The sequence below is a fragment of the Panthera tigris genome, chromosome B4, assembly GCF_018350195.1.
Source record: "Panthera tigris isolate Pti1 chromosome B4, P.tigris_Pti1_mat1.1, whole genome shotgun sequence".
NCBI classification, from domain to species: Eukaryota; Metazoa; Chordata; class Mammalia; order Carnivora; family Felidae; genus Panthera; species Panthera tigris.
The window spans coordinates 90,680,326-90,700,827 of record NC_056666.1 but is presented as its reverse complement, the minus strand read 5'-3'; the positions used below and the strand labels follow the sequence as shown (position 1 = coordinate 90,700,827).

At 41.7% G+C, this 20,502-nt stretch overlaps 1 protein-coding gene across 11 annotated transcripts in view; it reads left to right on the top strand.

The window, feature by feature from the left end:
- GRIP1 (glutamate receptor interacting protein 1) overlaps nucleotides 1-20,502 on the top strand; it is a 682,693-nt gene that overhangs the window by 575,811 nt on the left and 86,380 nt on the right. For 8 of the 11 annotated variants that reach the window (XM_042992703.1, XM_042992699.1, XM_042992700.1 and 5 more), the window contains 4 exons: nucleotides 5,812-5,959; nucleotides 7,837-8,006; nucleotides 13,506-13,661; nucleotides 14,338-14,493. In XM_042992703.1, the coding sequence (XP_042848637.1) occupies nucleotides 5,812-5,959; nucleotides 7,837-8,006; nucleotides 13,506-13,661; nucleotides 14,338-14,493 (630 nt within the window). The remainder of the gene's footprint in view (nucleotides 1-5,811; nucleotides 5,960-7,836; nucleotides 8,007-13,505; nucleotides 13,662-14,337; nucleotides 14,494-20,502) is intronic. The other 3 variants (XM_042992696.1, XM_042992698.1, XM_042992697.1) reach the window with 3 other exon arrangements.

The following is a 20,502-nucleotide window of genomic DNA, read 5'->3' as shown; positions in this document are numbered from 1 at the left end:
CTCCGTGCCACTGTGTGCTGTGACCTATATGGCCCACATAATGGGCTCTCATGTCCCCTGGCTCCAGTTGGGTTTAGCTAATAGGGAATCATGGCAGAAGATGAGAGGGAGGGAAAACAGTGATGGAGGGTGTTATTCCCGAGCTTCCTCCCTATGGATTCACTGGGGATGGCTATGTCCTTTGACTCAAGGTCCCAGCTCCTATCAGGTAGCCCTTTCCACACAGACCTTTCTGAATCCGCATTTCACTAAGAGTTCTAGCCTTTGCTTCTTCAGGACAGTGTAGCAAAATGCTCTTTGGTTCTGGCCCCACAGTATTACATCACCCTGGTGGTTTCCCTCTAAGTTGCCCACAGCTTTCTAAATATTTCTTTTATTAAACTTTCATCAAATTATCCTGATTTGAGTGTGTCATCTGTTTCTTGCAAGGACCCTGACTCAAACAAGCATATTCTACTCTGTGGTTCTGTTTAGCTATAGGTCAACATGATACGCTCAGAGTCCTCTGCAGAGAAGCTGGTCTGGCAGATTTTCCTAGGGCCAGAGAATTCTTCTCAAAGACACCCAAAGCATTCACATCTCTTCATGGTTTTAAGGCGCAGGACCTTTGTGTCAATCCCTAGATGATAACAGTCTGTTTTAAGAGCTCATAATCCTGGAGGTGGTTTCTTTACTTGACCGTTTTCAGTCGCTATAATACCCACTTACGGAGCTGGAATGATCAATGAGCTCAAGTCCCATCTGAAAGAAGGTGGGTTCCCTTTCTGCCAATGCATTGTTCCTTAATTCTTTCATTCTTAGATAAACTCAAACACTTCTCAGTCTGATATTGTGAGACATTAGATGGAATTCATTATAGCAGGCTTAGAATTTAGACAAGAGAAAAATCTTCCTCATCGTCAACATTACCTATGTCATGCATATGCAGCCTGTTACAAGAAGAGCCATTGAAAGGATTTAAGCATAGGGTGAACATGATCCCAGCTACACTAAGAACTACTTCAAACAAAAAAATATGATTTAAATTTCTGTATCATCAATATAGTTCGCATAACACCTTGAACAAAATGATAGGTGTGTATGCTTTCTCTCGTTCCGCCAATATCACTGAGCACCTACTGTGTACATAGATATTGTAGACTGTGGAGTCACAGTCATGAGGAGGGCATTCACAGTCATGAAGAGCTGCACGGAGCTTACACTTTTAATTGAAGAACTATTAGGGGCGCCTGGGTGGCTCAGTGGGTTGAGCGTCTGACTCTTGATTTCAGCTCAGGTCATGATCTCATGGTTTGTGAGATTGAGCCCCACATTGGACTCTGTGCTGACAGCATGGAACCTGCTTGGGATTCTCTCTCTCTCCCTCTCTCTCTCTGGCCCACCTCTGCTCTCTCTCTCTCTCTCAAAATAAATAAATAAACTTTAAAAAATAAAGAACAATTGGATAAACAGCTAATTAAACAACTAATTGTGGAATTACATTTATTAGAAGTCCTGCAAAGGAAAAGAGCAGGGTTCTATAAACACATTTCACAGGCAGGTTGACATGGTTTTCAGATCGGGGCAGGAATCCCTGAGGAAGTTACATTTAGCAAGGCAGTGGTGAAGTAGGTGAAGGAGAAACTGGGCGGGGGGTGGGGGGGGCGGTTTGGAACATTCCAGGTAGACAGAACCATATATATAAGGGACCAGAGGCAGGAAGGCGCAAGGCATTTTTAAAGAATTGAAGGAGAAGTAGGGGGTAGAGCAGAGAGAACAAGAGCAGAATGATGGAAATAAAGCTGTTGAAGTGAGCAGGAGCCAGGTGTAGGTCCTTGTAGACCATGTTAAAATGTTTTACCCCACGAGAACAGTCATTGAAAGGATTTATGCATGGTGTTCACATGATGAGATCTATGTGTTTTTTTTTTAAAAAATCACTGGAAGGTGGAGGCCATTCGAGGATAAAGGGATATCAGATGATGGTAACTTGGACTGAAAGAGTGATTGTGGAGATGGAAAGAAATGGTGAAGTTGAGAGCTACTTAGGAACAAGAGGCATTTGGGAGGATGCGGGAGACGATGGAGTTGAGATGACTCCTAGGTTTCTGGCTTGCATGATGGAATATAACAGGCGTCATTCACTGGGAGAAGGAAACATGGATGGGAACCAATGGACTGTGGTGAGCTCGCTATCAGTTTTACACGCATTGTGTTTGTTGTGCTCATGAAACATCCAAGAATTGTTCGAGGTGGCGGGGGTGGCAGTGGAAGCTCAGAGGAAGGGTATGTGCTGGACACATAGATTTAAGAGTGATGGTGGTCAAGTGAAACTGGGCTCCTAAGGAGAAAGAATAGAAGGCTGAGCTCATATTCAATAAACTGTTGTCAACAATTCCGGATCATCTTTACATGAGATAAGCACCTTCCTTCCTGTGCCATCTTTATTTTCTCTGGGTAAGTTAGGACCTCATTGTGACACAGTCCTGCTAGAAACTTAAACTTGTGCCCTGGAAACCCCTTAATGTGAAATCTTTATATTATATAATGAGAGTACAAGGGTGGGAGACCATCCCTCAAACTCAGTCTTTAAAGGATGTTACTGTTGTTATCAAAATATTTAACAGTCTGATGTCTTGCATATCATCTTGGTAAACACCAGCTGTATACAGTCACTTTATATCCAGCAGCTCACCTCTTCTACTCATTAGTAGGATATTGGAATTTAAATTTAGCTATTGCATATCTTTATAAAGTTTATTGACCTTCTCTAGTTTTCTGATTCCCACGAGGCTCTTCCTTACCTGACATTGCTATCTCTCTGTAGAGTCACAGATTATCAGGGTTAGAGAGCTTTTTATTGAAGTCCTCTAATTTTTCAAAAGAAGAAAATGAGGTCAAAGGGAGACGATGGCTTGAGCCACATGGTAAGTTGGTAGCATAGCCAGGCATCACCCTCCGAGCCTCCAGCCCTGAGCCCAGCTTAGAAGTACACTGTTTCTTCCCTTAACCATGACTTTAAATGTCTCTTCTCAGAATTCTGAAGCTTTGTAAAGTTTAAAAGAAACTCATTAGTTGCACATTAGGCTCTCCCAAAAGGAAATGCTGCACTTGTTCCTTTGAAGCCTTACTGGGGAAAGTACTACTTAGAGAGAACCTTTTATTCTAGTTCCCATTCACAGAGGGGCACCAGAGCAGCTGTGGGTCTGATCGCTCTTCTCTTCTAAATTAATGGCGGCAGAAGATCTGGTTCCCTTTTTCTATGCTTCTTTCCTCCACCCCCCCATAAATCACTTTAATTGTGTGCACATCATCTACTTCAGAGTCTAAGGGAACCTGATACTTGTTCTAGACTCACTCCATTCTCATCAGTCTAATACCAAAACCCCTCTCCAAATGGAAAGATCCATTATTCAGTGACAGCAGGACACTGACAGGCACTTACTAAGCTAAAAGGATGACGGGAGCAAAGGTCTCCCATTACCTCCTTAAACCTTTTTTGTCAGCTACTCATATGCATTTAATGTGTAGCACTTCGCTTGTGAATTTCGGTTTGCCTCCTTTCCTACCAACAATTTCTCCTAATTGTTCCATTCTTCTAAGACACTACAACCTGATATAGCACCTTTCCCTTCCTCTCAAAATGTTCTGAAAGACTAATTAGATCCTTAAAGAACAAAAAGTTAAAAGCTTTTTGTGAGTAATCAATTCCCTGCAAGTTTGCTAATATTTTTCTGTTTCTTGGTAACATGTTCCACAACATAGGCTGATAATCTCTTTAAAAACTCTGATCCTTAATCGTGATGTAATGTTTTAAGAAAAATGCATACATAGCGTGTACTAGATAATGGTTGATTATGGTTTTGTTAAAAATTTACACCTGCAAATACCTAGTTATAAATAGCTGCCCCTTAGAATTCAAGAAAGGTACATTGGAGGGATAGACTCCAGTGAAAAGCCCTATCAGGATCCAGATTTAGCTTTTAACAAAGACCCAAACTTAAAATATTAGCTTCAATATGATAGAAGGTTATTTATCGGGAGATCTCCAATCTCTGGATATAGGGGTTCAGAAACCTAAGCTTCCTCTGTGTGGCTTCCTGCTCTTGTCTACATGGTTGAAGATGGGTCACCAGTTCTGGGCCCACACCGCAACAGCAACAAGGAGGAAATGAGATAGAGGAAAGCACAACCATCATTTTGAAGAGCACATTCAGAAGGGCTCACTTCCCATTGGCTAGTACGAGGTCACATGGCTGCACCTCCCAGCAAAGGAGGCCAGGAAATGTCCTTAGCTGGGCAGGACATTTGCTCAGCTAAAACTTGGAAAGCTTATTACTGAAGAAAGAAGGGAGTGTGGGATACCAAGGAACAACTCTCAGCTTCTGTCATTCGTAAGAGATTAAGTTGTAAGTAACAGAGAAAATTTATTACTTTCATTTGTTAAGCCAAGGAAATTTATTCGACATGGAAAAAAAAGTGTAAGAATATCTGTGATCGTCACCTCCCAAAGCTTTCTATTAAAATCCAGCCAAGTCTGTGGGAAGTGATTTTGGAAATTAGTCCTTCTAAAATTATTCCTTCTATTCTTGGGATGATCATTTCACTGTGTATACGAATATCAAATCCTTACATTGTTCACCTGAAACTAATGTAATATGCCAAACTATACCTAATTAATTAATTAAGTCCTTCTGGAGTTCTATAAAGATAATGGGAGAGAAGGCCCTGCTGGACCAGAGCTCACATGAGGGTCAACCTTGCTAGGGAGCATGCTCAAGGAAGGGGAGGACAGCAGACCTCAGGGGGTGAAGCTTGAGGCACCAGATTATGTGCGTTTGCCTTAGCCACAGAACTTTGACTATCAGAGTTGAGAAGCGAGCAGAATCGTCTCCCCTAGTGAAGGAAGGACAAGTAAAACAGGGGTAACAAGGCCTGACAACTATTTATTGCACACCTCCTATGTGCCAGTCATTATGCCAGGCACTGAGGATGTTGCGATCAATAAGATGTCATCTCTGCCTTCCCAGCAAGCTTGCAGTCTGGCAAAGGACAGAAGCATGTAATCCACACTGGCCACTATGAAACAGTGAGGCGTGTGCCACAACTGAAGGCATCTAGCAGGCTATAGGAGCACGTGAGAAAGTGATCTTCCAAATCATGAGTCAGGAGAGGCTTCTCAGAAGAATTGATGTTTACACGGAGTCCCCAAGTAGGAGTTGAAGGAATAAAGAGTGTTCCAAGCCAAAAGTAAAGCATGTGCGGTGCAAAGTCACTCCTGAGGGTGAGGTGACCCTAGATCAGGTCTGGGATAAAGAAAGATCCAAAGGATTTACAAATTCAACTTAGTGTATGCATCCCCAGTATTTGGCTATTTAGAGACATCATCTCTTCATCCTTCTCTCCCATCCTTCCATCCATCCATCCACAGTAGATGCTGAGATGTTTGAATTAATTAATTTTTAAAACTGTTACTGAGAAACCTAGTTTTGCCAGGCACTGTGCCAAGTGATAAAGAGGGCATAAAGATACACAAAACATTATCCCCAGTGATGTGAAGCTTAAATTTTAATTGAAGAGATAAATCTGTGCACATATTACTAGATACGCAAGCTGAATAGAACATGCCTAAAACGTGTCCTAAAACATGCCCTAAGAAGTTACCACTGGCAGGGGTCATGTTACCTGGAGGGCAATGTAAGTTTCAGTGCTAACGTTACCAGACCAACGTCAGACTGAACACTCTCCACATTTCTCATGTGTCTGTGTTTGCTTATTGGGTTTCTGTTTTGTTTTGTTTTGTTTTGTTTTCTGATATTTGTTCTTCCATAGATTCTGTGGCAACAGCGTCCGGGCCACTGCTAGTTGAAGTTGCCAAAACTCCTGGTGCCAGCCTTGGGGTTGCCCTGACTACCTCGATGTGCTGTAACAAACAGGTCATTGTCATAGACAAAATCAAATCTGCAAGTATTGCGGACAGGTGAGTGTTGTAGAAAGTGCCTACGTTTCAAAACTGCATGAGTGTTAAAATATATATCTACATATATTTCCACACGCATATACACACGTGTCATACATACACATATACACATGCCTTCACACACGTGCATATCTGATTTTAAAAAGAGCTCTTCTGCCCATCTCTACAAGATTCATCAAGAAAACAAGTTACGGTTCTAGGGCTTAAAAATTAGCCCACCTGTCAGCCACCCCAGATGTTATGTTGCCTCATCCAGACGTTTGGTGTGGCCTTTAGAAATAGGAAAAAAAGGAAGTCAAGCAACTGAACAAGTTTCCCTGCCATGTTCTAGGGTGATAGATTGGTTTTGCTGTAAGGTAGCTAAGTATATCTTTTGCGTGCTCCATTTAGAGAAGTCATGGGTTTTCGTGAACTGTTAACAGTTAAATCTTGCCACCATAAAATCTTATTCCTTTTTTCTTAAATAAGTAAGACAATATTTTTGAAATAATGCAGTCTTTAAAGAGAGGTCTTATGCTGTCACGGAATGTTAATCTTAGGGTTTCACAATCTTCAAGGGCCCCTGAAAACATCATTCATTCCTATGACACAATAAAAACAAAAGCCCTTTTTCCTGAGTTCTTTTTGCGAATTAATATTTTAGACTTACAAGGTGAGAAGGGGGGGAAGAAAGACTACCTCACCCCCTAATAAGTTATTTCACAGCTCCTGATAGGAACGCCCCCCCACCTTCACAGCTGAAGCTCTTTAAGTGCTCCCACTTGAACTTTTTTTTTTAGACAGAAGGGATGAGTTGAAATGCTTTTTTGTCTTGAGAAGTAGACTGTTTTCACTGTGGAAGTCTCTAGACGTACTCCAAAAGGCCCAGCCTCCCTTGCATGTTCCCAGCCTCTTTTTCATATGCCCTCGCCTTACCTGGGAAACCTCCAACTCAGACGCAGTAACCCACAGCAACCCCTGTCTTGGTCAGTCTACAGCTCCACTGTGGTCTTACCCTACATTCAGCCCTTTAACAGTGACGGCCATTGATCCAGGGGTGTTCTCCAGTTCAATGGTGCAGGATGCTTTAATTTTCTCCCTCTGTTTTTTTTTCCCGTTCCGCAGGGGGTAACCAGTTTAAGGAGCTGTCCACTTGACTGGTACGTCGGGATGCTGACTGCTGTGTTTGCTTTTCTCAACTCATGCAGTAGCCAGTCTCTTGAGTTCAGCAAGGTGTAGCTCTAGCCCCCGCTTTCCCTTCACTCACCACGCAGGCCTCCTTTATGGCTCTTTTGACTCCTGCATAATTTCCATCGCCATCGAGAGCTTTTGTACTAATCGATGTTTAACTCGAAAATAACAAAATATAATACAGTAGTAAAGAACTGGTGATTTGGCAGCTTGTGTGAGAGAGTTCTGAAAAAAGCATTAGCTGAACCTCCCCGAGTTATTCCCATTCACACATAAACTAGTTGTAAATGATCCTGTTCCAATTATGTGAGTCACATCTTGACATCCTGAACATTGACCAGCTCATATTTATAGATATACAAACCAACAAGGAAAAATCACGGAAGAATGTCAAGGGGAAAAACGTTCCTGTTCTTCTCTTCCCTCCCACACACTTCCCTTCAACTTCTGGCACCACCACCCTGAAATAATATGATTTCTTAAGAGGCACAAGAGAAGAACATTTCCTTGAGTTTTTCTGTATCTCCCACATTCCTCTTCATACGCAAGGTGCTTCACATTTGACAGATGGTGTTTCCTATAACACTCAGAGTTTTCCTTTTTTAAGTAAATGCAAACCGCGTGAAATGTTAAGACTACGAAGGACATGAAAGTCATGTTCCAAAGACGAGAGCACTCATCGCACTGAGTATTTCTCCTTTCCGTAGATGTGGCGCCCTTCACGTGGGAGATCACATCCTGTCCATCGACGGAACCAGCATGGAGTACTGTACATTGGCAGAAGCCACCCAGTTCCTGGCCAACACCACTGACCAGGTCAAGCTTGAGATTCTTCCCCATCATCAGACCCGCCTGGCCCTGAAGGGACCTGAGCATGGTGAGAAGGATCCATCTGGATAAATCTCTTTATCTTGCTTTTACAGTTATTGCTTCTCTCCCAGAATTAGAAGCAGAAAGACACAGAGGCTAATTCTGGCTTTATCATTTCTTTCAGAGCAGCGGGTTATCTTTTGTTTACTTTCCTTCGTCTCCCAGATCCTTTTTCCTGAGCCAAATGTAATTTATTTGAAACCTCAAAATTGAGGAAAGAAACATTGTTTGAAATAGAATTTGCAGGCTTGTACTGTTTGATATTAAAAAAAAAAAAAAAAAAGGAGAAGAAGAAGAAGAAGACTTTGTTGCAAATTGAGTGTGAAGAGAAGGGGAATAATTTGACTTCCTGTTACGCAGAGTGAATGTCCACTCTACCTCAAGGACGATGAAGGCAAATTATAAAATTCTCACTTTTTAAAAATAATTATAAAATGGGTATTAATGGCAGACACTTCAAATTTGGGGAGGAGAAAACAGTTGTGTGAAAGGTTGACTTTCTCTACAGTTTGTCTGTTTGCCAGAATAGCTTTTACCTTAGCCCTTCCATAAAGGAACGACCTTAATGATGAAATATCTTTCCTGGGCGTGTCAGAATATTTGACTGCTTTTATTCAGTAACAAGTGTCAGCTGAGGGGACCTACATTTTCACTGCCTGAAGCTCACAGGTACATTTGCTAAGTGTTTGTACACCATCCACCTAAGCATCTTTAAACAAAACCCAGTACAAGAGAAAGGACTTGGAGCCCAAAATCACATTGAAGAAAGACTCTTCAAGGGGGTTCTTTGTTCCAACTCCTCTCTCCTTTCCCTTAAGTCAAGTGCCCCCCTTTTTCATTCCCTGAAATCGATTCCTTGAAGCTTCACTAGTGCTGTCAGGGGGCCCTAATGGAGAAGAGCACTTTTTTTTGTATGTTTAGAGAAAGAGAACAATTTTCTCCGGAATTGAAATTTTGTTTGTGAAGAGATCATTTGTATTATGTGTCTCCCACCTTCTGAAAGACACCGCACTTTTCCACAGTTTGAAGGAAAAACAGAGAGACCGGTTAATTTTCATACTGAATGAGTCAGCTGGATGCAACCTTTTTTAATTAAATGGAGCTTAGACAGCCCTGGAGCTAATGAAAATCTCTAGTACAGCATTACCTTTATCAGATTTTAATTTTACACAATGGAGCCGAGAAGTGATGCAGTATAGGCAGGTTATGAAAAGAAATTCTGCCTCATTTGCCTAGAAGTGGGAAGGGGCTCCAGGAGGTACAGGTCATGGGAATGCACACCGTTCCGGTCAGGAGACCCCTTGGGACACCCTGGCAGAGGGGAGAGATTTCTCAAACTCAGTTTCTTCTAAATTAATCTGAAGCCGTCACTGGATTTGGAGCACAGGAGGTAAAAGGATATACACTGTGTAGTGCTTTCTCAGCATGAGATTTGGCTTGGTAAATCCTGCTATCGGTGAATCAGAAATATGGAGCAGACCCTTGCAAAATGTCATTATCTTCAGCAACCTCATTTCCCCCTTTTTATTTGCCCTGTATATAAATCATAAATAGTCCGAATAGTTTCCAACTCGTGAAATAGTAAATATTTTTACCTGTCAAGACAATTTGAGAGGATGAATGTATATACTAAAATGCACGAAGACCAAGGACAAATTTTTTTTTTTTTTTTAATATGGAAGCCCTGTTGTCATTGTGACTTTTCAGAGGGGTGCAGGGTCGGGGCTGGTAATTTAAATAATTCAAGCTTCCATTTCTGACCCCATCATCTACACTTTGGCTAAAAGTTGCTCATCATCTTTCTTCTCTTGCCTACAGGCATCTCCCTACAGTTTACATTAAAATCAGACTTGCATTTCCAAGAAGGCAAAAGTATTAGCTCCTAAACATAATTAAATCACAGTTAAGAATAGGGGGGAATGCCCCCCCCCAAATTATGTTGTTTATAATTCTCAAACTTATGTTTTTCTATGTGGTAGAGTGGTTTTACATAGTTTTTCCCTTTTTCCACAAGAGAGTTCTGGCTATCTTTTCAGGAAGCCTGATCCCTGAACACTTCTGTCTCATCCCATGGTAGATGGAAATATATTTCCCACATTTTGTTTCACAAGAAAGCATCCACCATAGTGTTTTCAGAGAAATAAAGAAACGGGCACATCAGCTAGGAAAAAAAGAGATTAACTGTGCCTTTTGCTGGTAAATAGCATTAATGGGGCACCTGGGTGGCTCAGACAGTTAAGCGTCCAACTTCGGCTCAGGTCATGATCTCACAGTCCGTGGGTTCAAGCCCCTCATCAGGCTCTGTGCTGACAGCTCAGAGCCTGGAGGCTGCTTCAGATTCTGTGTCTCCTTCTCTCTCTGCCCCTCCCCCACTCAAGCTCTGTCTCTCTTTCTCTTTCAAAAATAAATAAATATTGAAAAAATTTTTAAATAGCGTTAAAAGTGCTTACAAGAATGAGTTCTCAATAAGATTAGAAATTGTTCCTACTGAGGGTATTTGGGCGACATAATCATGATTGAAGTTCATGAGACTTTGAAAGAGAAAATGGGAGTAGAATCGCAAGGCTCAATAGAGTCAGGGCCCGGAAGACCTTCCATTTTTGAGTTCCAGGAGCAACGACAAAAGCAGCTGTTGCCTATGCCCCTCAGACATCCCAGACAGGGCAAGAGGGTACAGTTAGAAGAGAGAACAAACCAAAGGACCCTCCACGTCAGATACTTCTTAAGACTCCAACAGTGATGTCACCATGGAAGATGTAAAAAGTATTCTATTTTAACTTGCTGTTTATGTATCTGTATCAAATCTCGGAACACCCGCAGGAGGCAGTGTAGTGCAGGTGGGCTGAAGGCAGGGATTCTTGAATCAGATTTCCAAACTTAACTGGGTGCTACCATCCTTAAATATGCCCGGTAATGTCCAAAGTCCTTGACGAACTGGGTCAGAGAGTGTGGATTTCTAAAGTCCATTCACTATACCCTGCCCTCATTTGAAACGCAGACCATACTTTGTAAAAAGGACATCGGAGTGGCTGTTGGGGTCAATGAGCCAGACCCAGCAATGATTGCGTCTTGGTAAAAAGTCATCTTACACTCCCCAAAAGAGAATGAGGATGGGGAAAGATAACCCATCATGAACTTCCCCTGCAACACTCTTTATCGCGAGGAAAATGCTGCCGCAGTGTAGACATGCACACTCTGGCTGATTCCTATTCACTTATGCATTCATTGATTCATCAGTCATCATGGACTAGGCACTATTCTAGGTGCTATAAGACATCTAGTGAGGGAGACAAAGTAGATTCCCATCCTCGTGGAATTTCAGTATAGAGAGACAAATATTTAAAATATGTTAAATAAATAAAGCCACTTCAGACTGTAATAAGTACTATGAAGAACATAAAATACTAATGGGGTAGCATGGAGTCGGGCATATTCAGCCTGGGCTGGGGGGTGGTCAGAACAACTCTGAGGAGGTGGTGGCCCCTTAGCTGAGACCCAAAGGAGAAGAAGGAGTCAAGTGAACTGCAACCACGCAGTCAACTGGGTGAAGAATACACGAGGCAGAAAGAATGGCAAGGGCAAATGCCCTGAGGCAGGAAAGCAGCCTGGCTTGTTCTAAGAACGGCAGTAAGACCAATGGTGGCTGAAACAGTCAATGATGGGGAGAGTGATAGGGGATAAGACTGCAGAGATAAGTAGGGGTCACATTTGATTCTCTTTGTAATTGTACCCCATTGAAGTAGCTTAAATGGGAGTGACATGATCCACCTTATATATTTAAAGGATTATCAGGTCGTACAGATACTGGGAGGTAAGTATGCAGTTGATGAAGTGGGGAGCCAAGTCTGTAGGTGTTGCAGAGGTTAGGTAGAGGAGGTGATGGCTTGGAACTAGAATGGTGGAGAGGCAGATGGAACCCAAACCAGAAACAGCAGCGGCACAGGAGGAACCGGCTGGGCCGCCTAGGGCTATAGAATTATGGTGGCCATGCAAGTGATACTCTCTCAACCTAAGTGTCCAGTGAGTGAGATTTGTTGAGTGAAAGATACGTATTTCCTTCAAAAGATACTTTATTTGTTGGCAAGTAGAGCGAAAGTATGCAGAATCAATATTATCCGTAAGAGTTCATCTGTTTTTATCGAGTGTACCGGCACCATGCAAGCACCTTGCATATAGACCCGTGGGCATAATTCTCACGGTGGTCCTGCGGGGGCGATGCTTTCGTGGTCTCCATTTGACATGTGGGGAAACTGAGGCTAAGGGAGGCTGAGTAACTAGCCACGGTCCTATAGAGAGGAAGGGCTGGAGCCAGAACTGAAACCCAGGCCTGCCTCAGCCCACAGCGCTCTTTCATTGCCAGGGCTCTGGTTCCACGGGTAGCCTTACCCCAGAAAGGCTGTGAAGTGGCCAATGATGCTGACATCACAGAGGTACAACTTAAGCCCTTGTCTAAATGAGCTTCCTTTAAGTACTTACGGAGCATTTGATTCTCTGCATGAATAAATACCGTCAAATAACTCACATGTAAGGCACCTCACATTAGAATCATGATACTAAAAGGAGGTACGACTTCATTTGTTATTTTTCATTCTTGTTCAGTGAAAAACTTCGGATCGGACATAGTAATGAACATGACCTTGCTCATCTTTCAGAACACCTGGTAGAAAAAAGTCTAAATAATATTGAAATTAGAATGGAAACGCACTACACATTTTTTTTCAATAAAGGGGACACAAAAAATTTGAAATAGCTTTACTAAAATGTTGTGGCGTCTTAAGAAAATATAAGAACACGTGAAATCTTTTGAGAATTAACCGTTTCTTTCAAATGTAAACATATCTTTTTTCAAAGATACAAAAAGTATAAAATCTATTGAGACCTTTACTTGTTAGGATACAAATATGATTCTGATATTGATAGATGATTAAGAGTGGGGTTTTTTTTTTGAGAAAAATCAAGTCCAAGTGATGGATCAGATTGTAATTAAAATGTCAGAACAGTAAATTGTGATATGTGACTGGTAAAGCACTTGAATCATGAGCCAGCATGATTTATTATTGTTCCTTCTATTCTTTTTCTCAAAACAAGTGCTACTAACTGACCAAGATGTGCAAATCTTTAATTACTAATCACGTGCCATAGATCTTTATGGCGTTGACTTTTAAGTTTAAAAAAAAAAATGTTTTTAATCTGGTCTGTGAAGCGCAGGGGGAGATTAGAAATTGATTCAATAGTCATTTTAAAAGAAGAAAAAATGGGCTGGCGAACAACATGCATTATTCTTGGGAAGATGGAAGGCTTCCATTCGTGATGTTAATCATCTGTTCTGCTGACCACTGAGAAAGGGCAAAGCCAGTAGATTTTCTTTTTCTTTGCAAGCAGCTTTCATTTTTTGTTACACTTTTTATTTGTACAGTTCAGTTACTTTTTCTTTTGTTTTGTTTTGTTTTGTTTTTGGTTCTTTGTTTGTTTGTTCTTATTTGTCATCATCACCTCATGTGGGCAGTGAAAATTCAGAGGAGCGACAGGCAACTTGCGTGGGATTCCTGGGCCAGCGACCACTGCAGCCTTCACACCTACCAATACCCTAATGCGTCCCACCCCGACCGTTGCAGAGCTCCGGCCCTGCCAGCCCCAAAGGCGCCTCCTCCCAACAGCCCTCGTAATGTTCCAGACTTTCTCCTCCTGGTCTTTTGTGAAAATTATATTCTGCCTCTTCCTCATCTGATTCATACCATTTTTGGCTTCATGGGTGCTATGTGCTTTTTTTGTAATAGCAATTTATCGTTTCTGACATCTTTCTGAGTCTCTTCCCCTCCCGCCCCCCCCCCCCCCAATCAGAAAGCATTTGTCATTAGAGAAGGATGTAAATGTTCCTAATGCTTTATATGTGGTCCGGAAATTAACAGTCCAAAATATGATATAGAATATGATGTGCTCAGAACTTCCTTGTGTGCTTGGAACCACTATGAAATTCACGTCAGAAAAGATCTACGAACGATGCGTGTCTGTACTGGATGCACGGAGTTGTTGTTTATGCAGAAACGCGGTTTCATGTTTATCTCTGTGTGTGTCTAGAGCAAAATTCATAGAGCCTCCCTCTGGGTTGCATTGTGCTCAGGAGGATCGTGCTGCCCCTCAGGCAGCGGTGGGCTCTTGTAACTTTGAGATTCTACAGTGCCGTCTCCATGGCTTCTGAGACCTGGTCTCTGCCCGGTCGGGGCACTGACTAGCCATTGCTGCCGTGTGTGTCTCTCGGGGTTGTCCCTGGCTGGCAAGGGTAGCAGGCTCACACCCCACCTGAGAATGCTCTGTGCCAAGTCTCCACTCTCTTACAGCAGCTTTGGTGTCTTCACCCTTCTCTCCTACCTCCATGAGTGCATACAGCCTGAGTTCCCTGAACATGGGGACTTTACCTCGAAGCCTCTACTCCACTAGCCCTCGCGGGACCATGATGAGGAGGAGACTGAAAAAGAAAGACTTCAAAAGCTCACGTAAGTGAAACAGTCACCGTTGTCTCATGGGCTGGAGAAGATGGGCGGGCTGGTTGGAGTCTGTGGGAAGAGTGTTTTCTGGTGCCTAAATGATCAGGTGGATGCTAAGGGGCTCCCAGCTCTATGCCAGAGGTCCCTGAAATGCTATCTAGTATCTACATGATACCGATTGCCCAGAACAATTTCAGACTGAATTAGTTAGTTTGTACTATCTTTGCCGACAACTTTTTGTTGGAAATTTCTTTTCTTGCTCTTTGGATCTGATACGGTAACCAAAGAGGTGATTTTTTTCCCTTCAAGACTCCTTCCTTATATTCTGGGTGACTTTGGACATGAAACATTTGTTCTCAGTTCCTTACTCACTCCAAATCAATGTTTTGAAAACTATGTCTCCCTCCTGATAAATATAAGAAAGAACCCCATGCATCTGTTTAATATGATTATAACATGTAATCACTTCTCTTTCCAACCAGATCAAATCATAGTCTAGAGAGGTGGGAGTATTTCCTGTCCTATATGTCCCCTTTGGTGGCTGTAGTTGTGATTCCTATAGAGAAACTCAAAGAAGATGGGGTCTCTTCCTGCACTTACCATGAAAATAAAATAAGGAACACCCTTAAGTTACCTAAGTAAAATGAAACCCAGACTCTTCAAGGCTGGAAGTGAAGAGAATGTTAGGAGAAGGGATGTTTGGACCTATTGGCTTTTCAGCCTGTTTGTCAGAGATTCATCTTCACAAGAAGACCCACCATGCCACCATCACAGAGACCAGCCATCACCCACCCTGGGAAATGGTCTCTTCATGTTACAGGAAGCTGAAGGTTTCCTTACAAAGAAAACCACTGCAAAAGATAGGGTCACACCGTGGTATAGTCATGATTTTGCCTTGCATATCCCTTCAAATATAAGGGGATTTTTTCATCTTTAGTGTATGTGCAGGACAGTAAATTTAAAAATGGGAAAATAGAAGGAAGATTGAGTTTAGTTAAAATGAGAATAAACGGCTTCTGGAGTCTCAGATCTTTCTCAGCTGACACGAAAGTAAATTATTCAGTCTTGGAAGAAACCATTTGAAGGCAGTAGAGTGAAGTGGTTATAAGCATAGATGTGGAAACCAGGCTGCCCGTGCTCTCATCCCAGCATCATTGCTGTAGGACCTTGAGCAAAGCACCTAAGTTCTCTATGCCTCGGCCTCCTTAGCTACAAAACAGGGATTAATTACTTACTTCATTGGGTAATTGGGAAGATTATATGAAAGAATATATATATTCACACCACCAAAAGGGACATATGGGACAAGAAATACACTCTGTGAGGAGAATATATATTATTAAGTACATATTATGCATATTATTTTAAAATTATATATATTGGGGCGCCTGGGTGGCTCAGTCAGTTAAGCATCCGACTTCGGCTCAGGTCATGATCTCATGATTCATGGGTTCGAGCCCTGTGTCAGGCTCTGTGCTGACAGCTCAGAGCCTGGAGCCTGGTTCAGATTCTGTGTCTGCCTCTCTCTTTGCCCTTCCCCCACTTGCACTCTGTGTCTCTTTCCTTCAGAAATAAATAAACTTAAAAATACATATATACATACATACATACATACATACAATAATATGTGTTAATACATGTACATATATGTATATACATATTATACATATAGTTTATGTATGTGTTATACATATATAATTTTCTCAATTATATACTATATACAATACACTATATACAATAAATACTACATATATTATATACATATGTTAGAACAACACCTGGTAAATGGTAAACACTATTTAATTGTTAGCCATTTGAATAGTTTAAGTGTTAGTTAGTATGCCTTGAATCTAAATTGTCATGTGTGAAAATCTGTTTACACTGTTCCCAACTTTAGGCATTTTTCACAGTGACTACTTTGGCATAATACATAGGTTCTGGGTCTTCCATGCAATGCCATCAGGGCTTGTGGTGGATTTTTGTATATGAAATTTTTTACATATAATGCCTTTGGGTGCAGCGTCCCTCACCGACAGCAACAGTCTAACAGCCCTCATCAGGGAAGAGCAATTAAAATGAATTCATTAATGTTTGTACTTCTGCTTGAATGGCTACACATTTGTTTGTGTTAGGTAAGACTCACTGTGTTGACTAAAGGCATTAGTGACTCCAAATGAGTGATAATATGCTTGGCTATCTTGGGTTGATATTTACATAGCTTGAATTTTACAGTAGGAAACAAAGCTGAGATCATGCTGTCACTGATCCCCATAATCAACTCAAATTCTCTTTTGAATCAGAAAGTTATTCTCCAACATAGTAGAAACAGACAGACACGTGGCTCCAGAAATTGCAAGCTATTTGTGTTTTTTGGAGACATCGGCCACCAGGGCACCACTGACCGTATGCCTACCAGAATGTTTATGAAAGTGTCTCAGGAGATCACACATTTTATATTGTAATCAAACAACAAGGTTCAAAACTTTGATTCGTACTCCAAAAAGGCCTACAAAAATAGCATTCCAAAGCCAGAAAAAAGTAATTGCTGTTTTTGTTCTTTTGTTTTTCTTAAGTTTTTCTTCTCTTCTCTCTCTCTCTCTCTCTCTCTCTCTCTCTTTGCTTCTGGTCACATTCGATGTAAGGGTTTTCCCAAATAACTGATAATAAAAGTTTTATTATGCTCTCACTATACCATGGTTTATTTCCACCACTTTATTTATGTCTTTATTCTATGCCACCGTTTGCTGCCCCCTTTCTAATACTTACGTTTCCATGGCAACCAGGCCATTTGTATGGACGATGAATCATGGCAAAGTCACAACAAATACAATAAAAAGTCTCTTCGCTGTACTGGTGATGAGGTGAGGCCAGAGCCTACAAAACAGAAAAAATTCTCACATATGTTTCTGGTACAAAAGGACATGCCAGAAAAGAATTGAAGTCTTCTCATAAATATTGAAAGATTCTGTATCATCGACCGGAGGGGCGAATACAGGAAGTCTGTAACACCATGTTACAAGAATTAAAGCAGAAAAGTGCCGTGTTTGTTTCACAGGGAGAAGGATGAGTATCCCCAGCACCAGGCTGGGAGGAGTGTCACAAAGCCCTGGAAGGATTGCAGAGCTGTGTCACAGAGGGAACCCTCTTGTCAGCTCTTCTGGAATCTTACTGACCTTTGCCCCACAGCCTGGGCTGTCCCTTTTTCTGCCTCAGAAGCTAAGGCTCTTTCCAGAACCCCGTCATCCCCCTGTGATGGCAGCATGACTGAGCAGTGGACCCGGTTCCTTCCCCCTGCTTCCTGCTTCTGCACACACAACCAGTGTAGGCTCTGCCTGTTCTCAGTCCACCTGAATTGCAGCCAAGCGTAGAAGTTAGATGACGTTCCCAGAATAGTCTTTGCCTCTTTTGCCATCACCGTGTACTACTAGGGAGGCCAACATGGAAAAGAGTTGAAAGGAAGAGAATGAAAAAACCTAACAAGTTTTGTCCCTGCCACCAACCGCTGAAAAAAGATCGGAGGACAAAGGCAGCTAATGGTGAGCTTTTATAAGTGAGCATGCAGGGAGCCCTTCAGGGAACAGCCTAAGAGCTGCCCGCCCCACAAGCTGACCCCCATCTGGAGAAGGGAGCTGTTGGACACCCACACCGTGCGCCTGAACTGGATCACACGGTACACAGTGGGCTGGATCCCCAGCAGGCTGACTGTAAGGGGAAATACTTGAGTGACACAGAGGTCTTGAGTTACAGGATCAAATAATGGTGAACACCATATATGGATAAACCTTTGCAATCCATTGCTCCCTATACTTTTTAAATGCTTTTCCTATCTGACAGTTAACCTCACAGCCTTCTAAGAAGGCAGATTTTTAAGCTTTAGAAGCTAACAAGTTGTTTCTGGTTTTCCTCCCTTCCTTACACTAGAAAAGACAAGAATTGACAAAAACCACAGGGTCATTTCCTGCAAACCTGAAGGGTTGCGAACAGAACCCTCCAAACGTGAACAGGAGCAGGACAGAGCAGATGCGGATCGTGAACACAACCGTGGGGCCCACACCATTTAGCAGTGTTCACAGCATGTCAGTGATTTAGTCCTTTCCTCCCTCGCCTGTGGGTAGAAGAAATGGGCGCACTTCAGTTCAGAGCCAGGACCTTGCAGGAGTCTCTACTACCGGAGAGAGAATTCATCATACAAATTTTTAAATTACAGCATTATAATTCATAATAATTCACCTTTGTGAATGGTTGGCCACATTAATGAAGCAGGATAATCAAGCTCATCTTTTTTTCCTCTGAGTAATATTGGTTGTTTTTCTTCTGGCTCATCATCTTTAAATCTACCGTTTATCTTTTTCATGTCTGGTTATAATTTGCAAGACTTTAATTTGTGTGAGTAATCAGTACGTACAATTCCAAATGAAATTTTACTGTTTCAAAGAACATTTCAGTGTATCAAAGGACTTTCAGAGTTAACTATAAAATCCTAGATTATTTAATATAATCCTACATTTATTAGATACATTGTAAACTTTTATAATTATAAAACCAATATTTAACATAATTTTAATCCTAAATTAAAGGTCCTAATAATTTCTATTGTCTCAACTTGACTCCAGATGATGCTTACAAATTTAATGATGCCCACAGTGAGCACTTAGATCTATTTGCAAAACCTTCTAGAGAAGTCCGTTTCTGAACTATCTTCTCTAACTGTTGCAAGAATGCAGCAAGTCTCTCCTTTGAGAAGATCTTTACTATATCTAGCCTAATTCCTCCTATTATGATTGACCCATTTCTTCTTAATCCTCTCTTAGTGGAAATGGCATTTAGCTGACTTAAAGTTTCAAAAGTGGTTTTTAACTCCAGTTAAGTTGTCCAAAAATCTATACCAAACTGAGATCTCCGATGAAAAAACTGTGTATATTAATGTGAACCTATAGAAAAATTCACAGAAAGTATTCCTATTGAAGTCCGAAGCTCATAACTTAGAAGATAGAATGGAAGTAATCTGCCAAATAGGGGATGTCCTAATATTATATTCCTGCCTGCTATGAGAACAGACTGGAAGGAAATGCAACTCTCCAGATCCATACTAACCACTCCTGGTGGTTCTGTGCCATCAGGAACAAAATGTGTAATCTGGAGAGCAGGTAAAGTACAGTTGACATCAACAAAGCACACTAGAAAGTGTGATCTGAATGAATATAGTCCATGTGTCGGATCTTGGAATTGTAGGCCACCAGCTGTAAAAGGCTCAGGGTTGGAAGCTACCTTTACCCCCTACTTCAGGCTACTTTAATCTCACTGATATGAATTTTGTTGTGAGAACTATGATGATGTTTCTTAAGAAGAAGTAGATTTTCCTTCCTTCTAGACAAATGATCTATCGCATCTTCCTCTGCCATGTCAGCCACAATGTTGGGATGAACTACATAGTGGAAAAATTGGGGTCCTGAGGGACAACTTTCTAGTTCCTTAACTCAGCAGAACCTGCATGAAATGTTGGTTCCAAAAAGAAAAATGTGGATAATATCACAAAACTCAATTCGTTCTTCCTTTATTTAGTGTTCATTGAATGTTCCGGGCATTGGGATTTCAAAGAGGAAAAGATCTGGGTTCCAATCTTTAAAAACAAGGATGCTGAATGCTGAAGTAGGACCATGTATTAGAAATGTGGAGATGTAGACAGGGGAGTACCTAACTCTGCCTGGAGAAAGCAGGGAAAGGGACATTAAAAGCCCGGGGGAAGAGCTAAAGGGACAGAGGGATGTAAGCAGGGCTGCAGCAGATAGGCAGGAGACTGGATAGGCAGGGGCCATGAACTTATGAAGGTTCCCACGAGCTCTGTTAGCACTGGGGTTGTTGTTCTATAGAAAATAGGGAAGCGTTGAAAGAGTCTAAATGGGAGGATGACCTCTGCACATTAGATAAGCCACTCTGGCAGCAATTGGGAGGCTGTTCGCATAAGACAAGAGGCAAGGACATGGTTCTAAGTCTATATAGTGATCTGTATTAGCAATG